The 17,904-nt window shown below is 41.0% G+C and overlaps 1 protein-coding gene across 3 annotated transcripts in view; it reads left to right on the top strand.

Moving 5' to 3' along the window:
- Positions 1-17,904, top strand: part of RSPO3 (R-spondin 3) — a 77,118-nt gene that overhangs the window by 46,298 nt on the left and 12,916 nt on the right. For 2 of the 3 annotated variants that reach the window (XM_031611237.2, XM_090135821.1), the window contains exon 5: positions 10,809-11,863. The exons of the other annotated variant lie outside the window; for it this stretch is intronic. In XM_031611237.2, coding sequence (XP_031467097.1) covers positions 10,809-11,002 — 194 coding nt within the window. In that variant the 3' untranslated portion in view covers positions 11,003-11,863. Of the gene's footprint in view, positions 1-10,808; positions 11,864-17,904 lie in introns of those variants that run through there. 3 annotated transcript variants of the gene reach the window in all.

The following is a 17,904-nucleotide window of genomic DNA, read 5'->3' as shown; positions in this document are numbered from 1 at the left end:
TTTAATGAAAAAAAAAGGAAACCATTTCCAAAATTTTCAATGTTTAGTTCCTTGAAACAAGAGATGGCTGTAAAAAGAATTAACCAGGGGTCCACAAGCTAAACATCTGCAGGCTAGTATGTAATGTTTAACTGGGGATTTTTCTGGGGTTTACAAGCAAAATGACCCAGTGATGAAATTTTTTGAATTTTGAATCTAATCTAATCCTCCCCAATATCAATAGCAAACAGTAGCCACAGCATAAAGATTTACAACTACCGTTATGTCTCTGCTTTGTTCTTAAGCATGTATTTACTTCTGCCCATTTGCTTTCTGAAATTCCCTCTCTCATTTGTCATCTGAAGAACTCCGTTTAAAAGGAAAACAGACTTCAGACATGAAACACAACTACATTCCTGAAACATGAGATGAACAACCTTTAATTCACGCAACCTTTCATTTACAGTAATGTTTAGTGGATGGCCCAGTCTCATTATGAACGATGCCTCTCCCTGTCATTAGCCTACAGAAAGGTCTAAAACACTTAAGTGTTTAAAGGAGCCCTGTTTTAGCCCCTGTATTCTCTCCTTTCCTCCCTCCCCCACTCTCCATATCCCTTTCCGACTGCTCTTGTTCTAAGTGCATGATATAAATGCTATACTCTGCAAACTGCACTAACTGTTGGCTTCAGGCTTGGAAGGACCCTTCTGAACACTTTTTATACAAACCCTTGCAAGGTCACAGTTGGAAAAATCTCAGCTGGTGGACTTGGATCCCATGAGCTAGTGACCATTTATAATTAATATTAATGAATGGCAGACGACAGATGTTTATTGCTTAAGTAGAAATGTGCATTGCTAAACCAGAAGGATTTTGTTTAAATCCAGAGGAACTGACTTTATTTCTTGTGTGGATGTGGGTTGTGGGAGGGAATGCCAGTAGGTGATCTGGACCCTGCTACCTTTAAGCATGAGCAAGGAAACAATACTCCATCAAGGACCCGAGCTCTCTGTTTGATTGAAGTCTGTTGTTCAGTTCCTTAAAATGTTAACTTTAAAAGCAAGGATGAGTCTTTTCATCCATTTCTTTGGCTTTAACTTGCACTAGTAATGGCTTTCATCTGTAGCTGTCAAAGCATTAACCATAATTAAGGAACCATTATCTCCGTTCTATAGTTGTGGAACATGAGGATGTCATAAAGACTCCATTATATAGATAAAAGTCCACCATGAAGGTGAAGGATCGCAATCTCAGCCACAGCCTATTTTATTTGTTAGATTTTTTTTTTCCCCCAGTGCTTTTAAAGCAAATTAAAGCTGCAATGGATAAATTACTGAAGTTTAAATCTGACATTGTGGAAGATGCAATATGGAAATGGAAGAATCTCTGTGAATTCCTCTGAATACTGAAGGGCTTATTCAGGTTTAAGGTTGATGGACCTTCTGTTTTCTAGCTGAAAGCAATGCACTCTTTCAGAGTACAAAAAATAACTTCCTGTGACACACAAGAATCCGGGGTAACATTTTCAAAATTACATGAAAAGCTGTAAGTAATTTCTGAGAATTTATGGCTAAGGTTGGAGTGGGAGCTCTGGATTCTTTGTGCAGTGTGTTCTACTTCATTACTATCTCACTGTACTGTATGTGGGCACCAAATGTTTACTGTTTCCTTGCCCCTGAAAATTTTACACATCTGTATGACAGTCTGTAAAGTGTTTCAGATTATGCCATACCAGAGCCTTGCAAAATATTTTTTATTTTAGTGGCTACAGAGTTGGTCTTCAGTATTATAAGAAGAGTGCTTAAGAAGTTTCTAGCAAAAGGAGGAGACAGTCAGATTTTAGAAACAGTGAATTATTTCATTTTTCACTAATCTGAAAACTCTTAAAGAAGGCAGGAAAGTGTTTAATTAATTGTTTTTAAAGACAGACATGGGCATAATAGTTGATGTGTGTATAAGATCTTCCTCAGATGGAGGCAAGAGGTGGTTAGAAGAAGAGACTTTTGCTGGTCCCCACAGTCTCTGTTTTCAGAGTACAGAGAAGGTCCTGACTTCTTGCCATACATCGTACTAGAAGAAATGTCACTCGTGCTGCTTTCACTTCTGGTTCCCTTGAACCTTTTCACAGCCCTGCAATATGGCTCTTATAACTGGCCCTATTTACAGGCTGCACACACCCCACAGGCACACTCACAAGCGCAGTGCCTAAGATTATTACAATTTTACCAGCAGTGCTGTAGCACTCCTAATTCATCCCCTGAGCACAAAAGAGAAAAAAATAACACATGCTTGCAGCAAGTTCTGCTGGGCTGCCATTATCTCCTGCTGGCAGGAACTTGGGGCAGATCTCCTGGGGAGGTGGCTAAGGGGTTGCAGACATTCCTTAGCACAGCCTGGTGCTCTGTGCCATGAGAGGCTGCTTTCTCTTCCCACTGGGGGCTTCATCTCCTCTAACCTTTGAGCCATCTAACCTCATTTGTTCCCCATCTAAATGGGATGGTGGTCAGTTTATAAAGTATACTAAATAAAATGAAGTCCACTGATGCATCATCACATGCAATACTCATTCTTCGCATTCCACTTGAAGCTACTCATAAAACCGGCTGCTAACTTCAGTGTGCAAAGCCTGTGTTACTACAAACAGCTTTAGATCCAGCATTCATTCTCAGAAGGATTTAAAAAGAATAAACTTATCACATTCTTGGAAAAAACAAGAAAAGACTAGAGAGCCTGGATAAAATTTACATGGACAATTTCTTCTATCTGTGACACGTTTCAAACTGAGGATTTACGGGAAATATTAAAATAACTGCATTCAGTTTTTGTTTTTTTTTCATGCATGTCCTCCATGACCCCCTCAGAAATCTCTGGGTTTTGTTTTTAATGCATTTGAATTTTCCAAAGGAACAGAAAATGCCAAATTATGGAACTCATATTTCCCAGAAAAATATTGATTTCAGTGAGGACCCAGGAGAAAGCAGGCAGGTTCTGAAACAACTCTGCCTTTGTGTTAGGTTTCTGCCCCATATTCTCTCAGCTTGTCTGCTGGGCTGGCCCTTGGCAGCCCACCCAGCAGGCTGACAAGGACTCAAGAGCCTGAGAACTTGAGATCCCTTTGATGAGAGCATCTTGGTCATCTGAGCTCTTCAAGCTTCATAGACCTCAACTCTGAATCCCTTTGTCAAAAAAAATTTCCTGAGCCTTTTTCAGAGGCAGCTCAGGAATCTTGTTGTTCCCAATCTCCTTCTCCTCAAGCTGCTTTTTGCTTGCTGAAATGCCATTCTTCGATTAGGTGAGAAAACCTCATAGAAACAAATGGAAATGGCCAAAGTGAAATGTCACGTAACTGTTGTTGAAAGGGGACTTTTGGATTCACTGATACAAGTGAAATTTAGAAACCTGACCTGCCATTTTAATTGGGATGAAAATGTGTTTGGAAATACTGGGACTTCCTAGAGAGGGGAAGATCAATGTTTTGGCCAACAGAAATAGTACACAGATACTGGAGACATGAAACAGAAAGAAATGGCCATTTTTCAACGCCTTGTTTGTGAAAAGTACCCTTGACAGCAAATTATTTGTTCATTTATACCAGAAAACAATCTTGGTGACCTCTGTGTGTTTAAGCAAGTACAACAGAGGGCAAAACCAAGCCTCTGGCATATTCAAGTAATGGCATCCTGGCTCTGGGCTGATGACTGTGCTGAGTGGATCCATCAGGAGCTGCCTCTCATGTGTAGGTGAGCTACTGCTCACTGGCTGATCAATCAGTCATGCTGGCCAGGATTACTGCGAAGTGTGCACAGGTTCCCATCCACCTGTCAGCACAGGCATCACCACAGGTGGGAAAGCAAACAAATGGAGTAGGGAGGAGACGGGACAAGTGAACCATGCAAAGCAGGGCCAATGTTACATCCTGTTGACTCTCCATCTTCTTTCACCTTCCTGGGACATTAGATAATTAAAGAACTGCACTCAGATACTGCTCCAAAACGACATCTGGCACAGGACAGGTGATGGAAAGCCACCAGCCCTGAGAAGGAAAACTGCCCTTTGAGGTCTACCTATCTGGCACTGTTGTGCTTTACCCAAGCTTCAAAGTGATGGAGTTACATTTTTATATCTCTAAAGACACATATTGTTCACACACATTTGTGTTTGCATGCATACACACAATGATGACACTGAATGAAGGTCCAGTACTGAGTGAGGAGGTCCTGGTATCAGAAACAGTATTAGCAAATCCACCTTGGGATCACCAGCATAGCCCAATATCAAACTGTGTTCATGTAGGGAAAAAAGCATTCTGTGTTGACTGTGTATGGATGCATCCAAATATTGGATTATATGACTGTCTCCTGAACTAACAGGTTACACTAATGCAAATGGTTTAAGGAAAGCCAAAGAAAAAGGCCTCTCTTGTTAATTACTCTCTTCAAAAAACTCCAAGTAGAAATTTGAATACTGAAGAAAAAAATTTCTTTGGATATTTTCTCCTTTTTACTATTGTACTAGAAAGAGTTCAAATGTCTGCTGAGGCACAAGCATCTGTCTCTTATCATGTATAACTTTTCTTGATTATTTCTAGAGAGGCAGACTAAACATGCGACTCTGACATAATGCAGCATCACATTTTTATTTCTGGTTTGCTCAAAAGCCTTCACCAGCTGAAATAAGTCTCTAAAAAGGACTATATTTATTACCTCAATGTGGGCTAGTGGGAGGGCATGGCTTGTTGGTATCTTTAAGGAGTACAAGCTACTATAGATTTCTTTCAGTATCCTACAGCTACCATAGGGTAGGGTTTTCTGGTACCAATCACAACTATCTCCAGCTTTCCATTGTCATCTGATTGCATTAGTCTTGAAAGAGAATTATACAGAGGATTTGGACACTCATCTACCATTTTAAAGAGCTGTAAAAACTTAATTCCATTCAGAAGTAACTCTTAAAACTCTCAATGCCAGCTCAGCATGAAGGTCGGAGGGAGAACACTGCATTCCTAAATACCAGCATGGTGTAGGTCACTTCTCATCCTAAACAATTGGAGTGTTTTTTGCTCAACTAAATAGCCACGAGTTTCCATTCTTTGGAAACAGTGTTGAACTTTTATAAGCTGTGGGATCTTATAAGATGAAAACTGTTATGTAATTATAAAATTGCTGTTGTTAGCACAACATTAGTGTTGATTAAAACAAGGCTGCTAACGAATTCCCTGAGTCCCAACAGGCAAGTGCAAAGGAAATAGATGCCTACAGGCTCTGTTTTGAACAGACTGCAATAAATGCTTCCATAAACAGCAAACAGAACTCATTACAGAAATCTTCCTCCTCTGGTTGCTTCTTTAACTGGAGGATATTCTTGGATTTTCAGGCACTGGCAATGTCTTTTCTACGGCACAAGAAAGAGCTCCAATCCAATTTCTATTGCTAAGAGCCAATTATGTGAGGGACTTTCCATAAGCCTTGCTTGTGAGCTTGTGAGTGTAGCAGTGTCATTTCTCAAGCAACCCATGGAAGAAACTACTTCCCATATACTTAAATGGGATATAATTCACTCTTCAACTGTTACAGTAGCAAATTCTTCTGCCTCAGCATCATTCACATGCTCAGAATCCTTTCTTTCCTGACTGCCTGCTTTTTGAAACTGGTGTCAAGCAGGTCTGACCTATTCCTGTATTTAGTCACAATGTTCTCATTCCTACTAACGTGCCTGACTCAGTGTTGTCCTTTCCTTGCAAGGACAGGCAAGTACACATGAGATTAGTAAGAATAGTTTTCAAGTGAATGCAGTTTCGTAGCCCAGATCCTATTTTCAGATTTAGGTGAAGATCAAGGATCCTATATCTCCTGAAAGACTACTGTAGGTCTCAGGCTCTAACATCACCTTCCATCTGCAACTAAAGAAGTATTTCTATTTTCTAGAGGAGACAAGGAAATAAGTTAGCCACAGGTCCACTTGTGCAGCTGTTCAACCATATGTCAATATCATTTGAGGTATCTTGATGTATCTAAGACTATCACACAGAAAGGTGGATACCTGAAGATCTGTACTTATCTAGAGTGATACGTGAATGCCCAGTAGGCTGTTCTTATACAGCTCAGCAGCAGGATAATGTATATATGGCCAAATGAATTGTTTCTTAAATGCCTTTGGACCTTAGCTCCTATTAATTTTTTACCCAACTTTGCTTCAGCAATTGTTTCATCTTCAAGAGGAACAACTAAGGAGGTGAAATGCACTGAGCCTAGTAGTAAGTAGCTAATTCTGACATAGGTGATCCTCACTGTTCTGGTCACCTGCAGATCCGGTGACTATAAAACTGGGCCAATATAACTAGGAAAGAAATGATCACTGATAAGAAAGTTATGCTGTTTAAACTTCATAGAGTCTTACCAGATGAATCAGTCACTAATGGCTTGTGAATGAAAGGACAATGTCCTCTGCCTCACTGGGCAGTTGTGGCTTTGGAGGCTTGTTATCTCAGCAAGTAGTGTGAGTACATGCCATGGTTTGTGTTCCAGAAAAAAATGTGTCACTCTTCACGGAAATGAGAGTGATCCATTTGCACAATATGACATGATGGGATTACAGAGCTGTACAAAGTGATGTAAGAGCCTGGCGAATGCTTCTCTTACTGGTATGTTCACTTGGCACAGCTTCTTCCAGGTTGTCATGTTGTTGTCCAGGTGAGCAGTGAGGAAGGAGTAACACCCCTAACAAGGCTAACAAATGTCCCTGAGAAAGATGAGAATAGTTGGGAAGGAGCATGGTCGTGGAGTGGGGGCACTAAGTCCTCAGATTTTGCCTCTACACGGGAGCACCGAGGGGTCAGCTGAGGCTGTGAGGAGTGTGAAAGAACATTGTGGCACGTTGCAGCTGTGGCTTGTGGTCTCTTATTATAGCTCTTCAGCTGATTACAGTGTAGTGGGGAGGATTTGTGGTCCGTGGTGACATGCACAGTGGAAGTACCAGAACCCTTCCAGACAGGAGCTCATTATGTGTGTGCCTGCAATCCCAGCAGACACAGTTCTGTTTCTTGTCTTGCCCATTCTGCTCTCTCAGGATGAATTTCTTCAGAGGAGTGATGTCTCCCAAAGAAATACAATCATCCCCAGTGGATAATATCCTCACCCCTCTGGGATTTCCATGATACCTCTCCTGTGACAGCCCCCACTGGAGCAACGCTGTTTGCACAATCAGCTTGCACTTATTCCTATGGTGGTTTGAGGTTTGTCTGCCTACGGAAAGAAGTGAACAAATACCCTGCTCTGAGTTCCCTGTGGTAATTGCAACAAAATATAATAGGGTAAGACTAAGCATAAGACTAAAGAAGACAAAATTTGGAACCTGCAGTGGTTATTCCATATCAGCAATGATTTAGTATCTTCTGAATCCTGAGTTTTCCTAACCCGTGATCAACTCTTGCTCTTTTTACACCATAAGATGCGGCTATAGATCTAGTGGAGAATCTACATTTGGTGTGACAATGCAAGGACTTCTCTGAAACAACCTAGTTTGCACATTTATAGATGTATTCCAGCATGGAGCATATAAATGCAGATGGGGGGATTTCTGAGACTGTAGGCTATAAATTAGATTAACAAGAAGTCAGCACCTTTAAACTGATTTGACATGTAATTATATCGTTCTCTGAATTAATTTCACCATCTGTGTTTAATTTGAACTACTGCACTTCTCAGCATTACAGCATGTCTGTAGGCTTATTTCAATATACAAAGCTGTCACTATTAGAAGTAGCAAAGCATCTCCTATCTTCAGGAAAACTAACAGAACAGACTATTTACTCCTGTACAGTTGACTATGTAAACTTTCTGTTTGGAAGAAGAGCTGTTTTTATGCCAGTTGTTTCACGGAGCTGTTTGACTCTCATGAATTCACTTTCTCATAAGCAAAACATTTGCTTGGAAATGTTTGACTACCTCCTGTTTCAGTAGACTTGTCTTCTTTTCTTTTCTTTCTTTTTTTTTCTTTTTTTTTTTTTTTTTTAATTATATTTCAGAAGGGCTTACTGAATACATAAAAAGAAAGAAATGATGCAGTGTCAGTGCATCACTATGAAAGAATTCTGTAACCCACGGGAAATGGCAATAATTCCAACACACAGCCTTTTTTTTACATCCTCTTCCTGGCATACTGAAAAGAAAAAAAAGAAAAGAAAAGAAAAGAAAAAAAAAAAAAAAAAAGGGGGGGGGTTCCAATAGGAAATAAAAGAGGCGGGAGGGAAAGGACGGGTTGCTGACTTCCCCAAGCACCCGGAGGGTGAGAAGGACCGACCCGGGCCCGGCTTCCGAGTCCGCCGGCGGAGGCGCCGTGCGCGGCACCACAGCGCCCCCTCGCGACCGCCTCCGGCCCTGCAGTTTCCTCGCGGGGAGGCTGTGACTTTTTCCCAGAATATTTTTTGCCTAGTTTGTATTCTTGCATTGTGTCTGTTTCATTGGCGAGTTTCGGCTTTATTCCTGCCTTTGCCTTGCCTTCTCTAAATGTAAAGAATTATATGGACAAACTTGTAAATTGAATAGCTCGTATCATTTTTGCACTTTTCATTTAGCCAAATGCCCAGATTTCCTAACAATCTCTACCATTTCAGGAGTCCAGTTCAGCGTGCTGTAGAAAAGGATCAGGAACAAATCTCTTGGAAGAAGATAACGTGTATGTGAGCAAGGAGAGAAATGCACACAGGAATTTGTCTCTAGCTACACCCCAGTGCCAGCAGATGGCATAACAAAATTAATCTGCTTGTAGAATCTTCCTTTGGGTCCAAACTGAGCAGGATAAAATGAAGTAATATTATACTGACATGAAAACTCCCACTTCTAAAAATACTAGTGAAAGGAGCTAAACAACCAGCTTGGGCAAAGGTGACCTTTTAGTACTTGATTGCATTACCAGAACAGATCAGATCTAGAAAACAGTTGCATTCACAAACGGCAGCAATATGGAGATGTTGGTATGAAACCATGCAAAAAATAAAAATAAAAATTGCACAGTGGACTCTAAGCTGAAGAGAAGTAGCACTGAATTTTAAATACTTTACATGAATCATATAATAAAATATCAGTATGATTAAAACAGAAACAGTGAAATCATGCCTAGATGAGTCTCTAGCTTCATGTTAGGTCTTCCTCGCAACTTGCAGATGTGTAGCAATGTGCATTCTTAGTATATTCACACATGTATATAAAAATACATACATTTTGATCCATGACAGAAAGGGAAGTCATTAAATATTTTTCCAACATGCTTAAATTGTGGCTAAGAACTCACAGCTGAAGCTGCTTTGGCCAGTCACTTAGTGAACAATGTCAAACGCTGAATGCCTGGACAGTTTCCATTCAAAAAAACATTTCAACTTGGGCCAACTATATTTACAAACCACTGGAATGAAATGCCATACTGTAATTTATTCATTACTAAGAGACAGTGTTACAGCTGGGTATGATGCACGCTCATTCTGACTGAAACTCTCCTAGGGGTGGTTAGCACTCACTGAGCCTGGCATACCCATTCTGCAGGTCTGCCATGCTCGCCCCATCATATCTTAGGTGGCACTGTCAAATTCAGAGAGGGATTCTGCATGTATGTGGGGCCATCTCTGATTAGTTACTAAAAAACTGGGGGGCCATTTTGCATATAAAGCAACAGATGAACAATTCAGATGTTTGTCTGTACTTGACTCAATAAGTGTTAACTAGAATTTCCCTTGCTCTCCTATCTCAGTGTTGATCAGGAACAGTGAAGCTGTAAAATTAGACTATATAGCTATACAGTAAGAAGAGGATACAGCATATCCTCACATCTCAGCCTTGCTCTTTGCTTTCTGCCTTTTCTTCACCACCTCTGAACCTCTTTCTCTTTATCCAACCTATCTTGGACGGTTGAGTGCCTCTACACTCTGCCTGACCTTGGATGGTCATCAGGTTTCAGTGAAGCCACTGTACTGCACCTACTTCCCCACTATGTCTTACTCCTGCAGAGACCGCAGAAATGCCAAAAAATCCCAGCTCTGATTTTGGAATGGGAATAGTTCTCAATATTCAGCATGGGCAAAGTTCTGAGTATTCAACATTTTCAACCACAGGAGCTACTGTCAAGTTTTTGTAGCTCCCCCAATATCTGTGTAGGAAAGTCTGGGTTGTATCTGCTGATATTTAAAAACAAGAAGTGTTTTTGACATAGAATAAAATGATAGATTATTTGCAGTAGTATTGTAGTTTATAAGGTCTATAAAGTTATATCAGTCAATAGTTAGTGTTACCTGGCTTAGAAGCATAGAATGAATCATAGAATGGCTTGGGTTGGAAGGGACCCAAGGATCAAATTCCAGCTCCCCTGCCACAGGCAGGGTTGTCAGCTGCTATATCAGCTACCAAGTAAGACTGCCCAGGGCTCCATCCAGCCTGGCCTTAAACACCTCCAGGAATGAGACATCCACAATTGTTCTGGGCAACCCACTCCAGCACCTCACAGAAAGCCCACAGAAGTTCCTATTTGTGTTTTGGTGGAGTACATGGAGCTGTGCCCCAGGCTGGGGGAGAGAGAAGTACATTTATATTGGCTCTAAAATACTGATTGTCTCCAGGGAACTTCCAGCTCTTTGTTTAGAGCCAGGCTGATGGGAGGTACTAGTCCAGTGTACTAATTTAGTAGGTTGATGAAGAGTTGGACACTCCCAGGCACTGGTACTGGTATCCAGCTCCTAATGGGAGGTGCTAATCCAGGGCAAGTTTTACAGGCTGTGGCAAAGCAGGGGAGTCAGAAATTGCAGCCTGAGCAAGTCTTCTAATGTGTCATCATTTTTATTTCAGGGAAAAAAAATAGGGAGGAAAAAAGAAAAAAGTCCAACAAAGACGAAAGTAAGGAGTCAAAACAGGAAAGCAAAGGGCGAGCAGCCCGAAGACAAAACCGAGAGCAGAGGGAAAACAACAACAAAACGCAGCCGAAGAAACGAAAAGCTCCCAGTAAAGAACAGAACCTGGCACCTGTCGACACTGCACATTAACAGCCTTCCATGATTGTTTAAGTCTTATGATGCTGCTATCTCTACCAGATCGCCCTGATAGGTGTTCCAACCATTCAGGCCGCAAATGGACAATGCTACCAGTTACTATTAAACTTTAAACAACATTCCAAATACTTCCTATATTCTCCAAGCAAACATAGTTTATTAAAGAGATTGAGATGAGCCAAGAAAAAGTCTAATAATGGGATACTTTAGAACTGTTATATTATATGCTTCCGTGCATCTGTAAAAGGCAATTAAGAAATTTTGTATATATTAATAATAGGGTATAAAATATAGCAATATAATAATGAATGACATTCAGATGAACAATGTTCTTTTTCTTTGTAAAATATTTTTCAAGTTATTGTTTAAGTATGAGGCAAGAGATATGTCTAAATCAAAGACGCAAATCGTATCCCTTCATATATTGTACATAACTATTACGAGAAGGAGGAAAACATTTCTGAAGAGCCAGGAGGAACCAAGGGTTTTATAACCTCTGGTGGAGCAGAGTGGTATTGCCTGTGGTTCCCTGGTCCGTGCTCCAGATGTGGATGAGAGACCACAGGGGAGAGCCTGCAGGGCTTCAAAAGCTGAGGGAAGAGAAGCAGAAATGTCTGCAGCTTTGAAGACTGAATCCCTGAGGCAGAAAGTGACGGTGCTGAGCTTGAATAGCACTCTTATCTGTGGGACAACAGAATGTTTTCTGGTCTAAACAGTGGTACAGTGTGTGCTGTTTTATGCTTTTTATACCTATGTGTAACTTAAGTCTACATTTCAAATCTTCTGGTGAATGACAAATCGTATTTGTAGGAGACAATGTTGAGTTAATAAAAAACAGAGAAATAGACCACGTAACTGTGTTTCTCACAGCGATGCTGTCTCCTTTTCTGCTGGGGGAGGGAAGAATTTAATAGCTTCACAGAGAGAAAAAGAACACTTCAGCCACAACGTGCCCAGTATAACCACAACTTTAAGCATATTGATGAATAGAATTTGTCAACTTTTGTCTAATTTTACTTAAATTCTTGTCCCAGTTCTTCTGTCTGACACAGAAGTAGTGAAAATGTTCATTGCTCACAGGGCAAGCAAAACCCCTTGGTAATATTCCTGCTAGGGTGACACTCAAACAAGGTGCAGGCTGTGCTACATGTTGTCTCTCTGCTTAGAAATGGATTTACTCTTTACAGAAAAACACCAAGGAACCAACTGATCACATTTGCTTAGTTGCCATGCTTTCCCCAAGGGTAGTTTTCACAGGAGTAATAGCCTGCCTAGTGTGCCCTGTGGTCTAGAAAATGCAGCAGGCAAGCCTTCCTTGCCAGTTCACCAATGATTTTGACTAGACAGTCTATTTTGGACTTCAAAAAAGACCCAATCAATGACTCTTCAGTGACTTTTGGAGGAAGATACTAATTATTCAGCCAGTGATGCAGTATTGTTTCTTACATTTTGTTTTATAAGAACTTTGTCTCTTAAATATACATGTATAGATTGTAATAGTTTGACAACAAAGGTGTTGAAGGCTCTCACAGCTTGGCTGTATCTTTCATGAGAACTAGTCAAAACTTTGTGACTGGACCCAGACTGTTTTCATGTTATGTATTTGCTGGCTGAATCTAAAGGCTGACAGTGCACAACATACAATTATGTCTGTAAGGATAAGAGAAAAGTGGGGCACGTTGAATGCCTGTGAGAGGCACCTAACAGTGGGAAACCTGAGTGGAGGTGGCTCCCTGCAGGTTCCCAGCTCCATCAAGTAACTTATCTACATCCTCTTTCACAGTGAGCTAGTCTCCATCTCATACTGCTGACCCTAACAGTAGCAATCTTCCTGCACTTGCATCTTCCCCTTCTCTCAGTAGCATCAGCTGAGAAATTGGTGTCAGAGAAGCAGAGGGGACAGGAGCTGTACTCAGCACAGGAGCTGTACTCAGCACTGAGTAACCAGAGAATGCTGAAAGGAGGCAGAGAGGAAAGGGCAAATCCTGCTTCAGCCAGGCTCAGATATTGTCACGGAAGGCTGAGTTGCAGGCAGCAGTTTTGTGCTGAGAGGGATTGACATCACAGCAGAAAGAAGCATTCAGTGTTTCAAACCCTCTTGGGCAGCTACAATAACCAATCTGCCTGGGGTGCTGGTGGAATATTAAGTTGCTCAGGAAGAATTTACTACTCAATTTACTTCTTCCAGGGAGAGGCTGATGGCCAGGTAAACTAACCGTAGCTGGATCCATCAAACAAGACCACCTGCCGGACAACATGGATAACTTGAACCCAATAAAGCTTTGTCTGCAACTCTTAAAAATGTTCAGCAGGATGATGTCTTTTTCCTGCCGTAATTAAATATGGGAGTTAGATGACATGGGGACTTCAGATGGAAGAATGGTTTTCGATAAAGGTATGAGCAAAACCTATACAAATAATTCAGAGGAGAGCTAAGTAGAGGAAAAAGCAAAATAAGGGAGCTAACCAAGAATGTCACTGATCTCAGTTACTCTCTGTTACATCATTTGGAGTCGATGAAAAAATGCCATTTATCTGGCAAAGACAGATGGAAGACTGGAAAAGCAGTATTAAGAGCAATAGATTGAAGGAAAAAAGAGAGTGAAAGGAAAAGTAGTTAAGACAAATGTGAGCTTTGTCATATACTGCCATTTAAACCTTTATTACAAACTCTGGTGTGTCTCTCCCTTCTTACACAAGTGGTAGTGACAAAGATGGTTTGTCTTACCAAGAACAAGGCTTGGAATACTATAACATTTCAGCCAGGATAAAAGTGTGAAAGGAATCTGGCTTGTGCTTGTAATAATTTATAGCAAGAGTACCTGAAAAAACATGATACAACTTTTCCTGGAAATGATTAAGGAAGCTGCTGTCATGTTGTTCACTCCCACACAGGATAGTGTATGATAATATTTCCTGTAGCCATGGTGAAACACTAAAAAGTATGTCCAACTCATCTGGGCAACTAAAAATTTCTCCAGTCCTGGCACCTAATGAAGACTACACTGATTGTATGTGAACTGCTTCCAAGAAACTGAGGAATAATACAAACCTTTATAGGCCAAATATATCACAGTGATGCTTATTGTCCATCAAGCAATAAGTACATAAAATCAGCAGTCAATGAGCTTACATGCAAACTGAGTAAGAGATAAGGGGGAGGAGAGTCATTGGTAGCCACTGGAGAAGGGCTAAATAAGTACTAGAAATAGCTGTGACTAAATTTGTGTGAAACAGACAATTGTTTCCTGGTTGAAGAGTGCTCAAAATCTTAAGATTTTGATTACTTAACATTTCCAACTTTAAGTAATTCCCACAGAAGGATGGTGAATAGATTGAAAACAACTTTCTCAGTTGGCCAAACTGTTGGCCAAATTCACGGTATGCTAATTTTTAAAGAACAGTTCTGGAATAAAATACCTAATATCAGTTACAATCAATAGGAAAACAAAACAAAACAAAAAACATAAATTAATGTGCTATTATGTCATTAAAGCAATTCAGGGTATTATAAACTGTAGCAAAAAGACAGAAAAAAAAAATCAAAAAAACAAGAGTTACACTCCAGGCTCCAGATCTCAGCAAGCTATACCTAGTTCTCTCAACTGGCTGCGTGTTAGTATAGTCCTGAATAAGGCAGTCTAGTGGTAAGATATGAGAAACAATTTGAGCTCTGTACTGTTGAACCCCTCAATGGAATTGTTGCAGCAGCTTTATTCTGAGCCACCTCCACAGCAGAACTATCAGGCTAATCAACATGCTGAATGAGAGATCCTCCACTTAGCTGGGTTTTGCTGCATGCAGTAGCAGAAGGACCTATCAGCAGAATGGGACCAACCAGCCCTCACAATGAAAGTCTTGTGTCATATCCTCTACCATCTGACTCTGGATATTTGTGGTTGTAATGCTGATGGGAAAGCAGCACATGAATATTGTTATTAATTCAGGAGTATTCCTCTATTGACCTCATGAGTCACTGTCATTTCCTTTTTTTGTTTCCGTGGTTTTAGGCTCTGAAACTTATTGAAGGCTCAACTTTATGATGCAGCATGAATGTACAATGTCTTTTGTATTCAATTGCTATGCATTGTTATTTTCAGGGTCAGCACTGGTTTTTATGGTTTGTGTGAATTTACATCAATTCTAGCAATAAATCTGCTTAGCATGACATAATAGATTATTACAGGAATTACTTTCTACAGTAAAATTTCGCAAGTAGTTGTTAAAGCTGCAGTTTCAGACTAGCTTAGATCCAACAGGAAGGGCTTGGGTGGAAGTATCAGATTTTCAGCTCAGATCTACTACTTTATTGTCCTAGCACAGTGCTCATACATTAAAGATCTCACACTCTTACACAGCAAGTGTACCCCCTCTGATAAATGAGAAGGGAGAACTGACTTCAACAAACAAGGGGAAGGCTGAGTTCAATGAATTCTTTGCTCCAGTCTTCATTAGCAGTCAGGCTTCCTGTGCCTCTCACATCCCTGAATTTCTGACCCCTATTGGTCAGGAGATCAATATCTCTCCCCCTGTAAACTCAGGACAAGTCCAACATCACCTCCAAATGCATACAAGTCTATGGGGCCAGATGACACACATCCCAGCATTCAGAAGAAACTTGCTGATGTGATAACCAAGCTGCTCTCCGTCATATTTGAAATATTGTGGCTGTTAGGTGAAGTCTGGTGACTGGGAAAAGGAAAACATCCCTCTCATATTCAAGAAAGGAAGAAAGAAAGACCCAGGGAACTACAGGCTGGTGAGCCTCACCTCTATGCCTGGAAAGATCATGGAGTAGACCCTCCTGGAAGAGATGTTGAGGCACATGCAAGATGAAGAGGTGATCCAAGATAGCCCAGATGGCTTCACTTAGGGCAGAACATTCCTGACCAATCTGGTAGCCTTCTATGACAGTGATGACATAGAAAACATCTGTGGACAAAGGAGTCTACCTGGACTTGTGCAGGACTTTGAAATGGTCCCACACATTGTTATCTCTAAATTGGAGAGATATGGATTTGAAGGCTGGACTATTAGGTTGTTACAGTTGGTGTTACAGATGAAAAGATTATCATGGTGAAAATGGGAAAAGAAACAAACAGGGAAGAAATACTCACCTGTATCCAAAGATCTAGGTTCACAAGAAGTCTCCACAGAGGAGGGACCTCCAAAAAGAGAGGTTGCCAGTGCCAGTCAGCCCTTAAATGGGGTCTAAGAGAGGTGAAGCCAGGCTCCACCCCTTCTGGTCACACAGGTGAATTGCCTTCACCTGTGCTCCCAGGGCTGACTCAGTGCTTGCCTCAGATGATCAATCAGTGGTTCAGGCTGTGACTCAACAGATCCCATACATAGATGGATAAAGAATTGGTTGGATAGTTGTAGCTAGAGGGTTGTTGTCAACGACTCTATGTCCAGGTGGAGGCTGGTCACAAGTTGTGTTTCCCAGGGGCCCATCTTGGGACTGGTGCACTTCAACATTCTTGTTCAGTGATATAGGCAGTGGGACTGAGTGTATCCTCAGCAAGTCTGCTGATAATACCAAGCTGAGTGGTGCAGTTGACACAATAGAAGGAAGGGATGCCATCCAGAAGCACATGGATGTGCTCAAAAAGTGGGCCTATGAGAACCTAACAAAGTTCTACAAGGCCAAGTGCAAGCTGTTGCTCTGGGAAATCCCAGATATGTGTACAGACTGAGAGAAGAACTCATTGAGAGCAACGCCCAGGAGGGAGCTGGTAGGCAATAAGCCAGCAGTGTGCCAACTGTATCCTGGGCTGCATCAAAAGAAGAGTAGCCAGCAGAGAGAAGGAGATCATCATCCCCATCTACTCTGCCCTTATAAGGACACATCTGGGGTACTGCATCCAGGCCTGCAGTCTCTAGCACAAGAAAGATGTGGAGCTGCTGGCACAGGTCCAGAGGAGAGCTACAGAGATCAAAGGGCTGGAGCACCTTTCCTATGAAGAAAGGTTGAGAGAGTTGATCTTGTTCAACTAGGAGAAGACGAAGCGCTGGGGAGTCCTCATTGTGGACTAGATGGTTGGACTAGATGATCTTCGAGGTCCTTTCCAGCCTTAATAAATATATGATCTATGAATCTATGTGGCCTTCCAATACTTGAGGGGAGCTTATAAGGGAGACTAACTTTTTACATAGTCTGATAGTGACAGAACGAGGGGGAATGGCTTCAAACTAAAAAATTGGAGATTTAGCTTAGATGTTAGGGTTTTTTACTCGGAGGGTGGTGAGGCAATTAAATAGAGAAGCTGTGGATATCCCATTTCTGGAGTTGATCAAAGCTGGGTTGGATGGGTCCTTGGGTAGCCTGATCTAGTGGATGTCAACCCTGTCCATGGCAAGGAGGTAGGAACTAGGTGGTCTTTAATGTCCCTTCCAATTTAAGCCATTCTATGACTCTATGATTTAAGTGTACTTAGCAGTTACACAGTCCCAATTTATTCTCTCACTCAACCTCTTGTTAAAGGTGGATTAGATCTTTCCTATAATTTCGTGATAAATTGTTATTATCTAAATTGATGTTAAGTAAGCTTGTTCGTTCACCATTGCAATAACCTATCTGTCACTTACATCCTTCTTTCCTACCTTAGCTGCAATATTCCTGGTGGATTTAGGTTTGATCTTTCTGCTCCAGAATGCTAATTACATTTGCCAGTAAGAAGCAAGAGTACACACTGATTTGTTTGGCATATAAATTTCTGGTTTTAAATGTTTGTTGATACTGTTCTATACAGTATCTCAATATATTAATAACATCCATATCAATCCCTCACAATCAAAATGGTCATTCAATTTCTTAAAAGAAAGCTGTCTTTAGAAGTCTAGTTGGAAGAGCATCTTGATTGAGTAACATTTACTAACCATCTTTTTTGATATAA

This window comes from Phasianus colchicus, chromosome 2 (genome assembly GCF_987193195.1).
Source record: "Phasianus colchicus chromosome 2, bPhaCol1.hap1.1, whole genome shotgun sequence".
NCBI lineage: Eukaryota > Metazoa > Chordata > Aves > Galliformes > Phasianidae > Phasianus > Phasianus colchicus.
The sequence above is the reverse complement of the archived record's forward strand: the minus strand, read 5'-3'. Positions and strand labels throughout refer to the sequence as shown.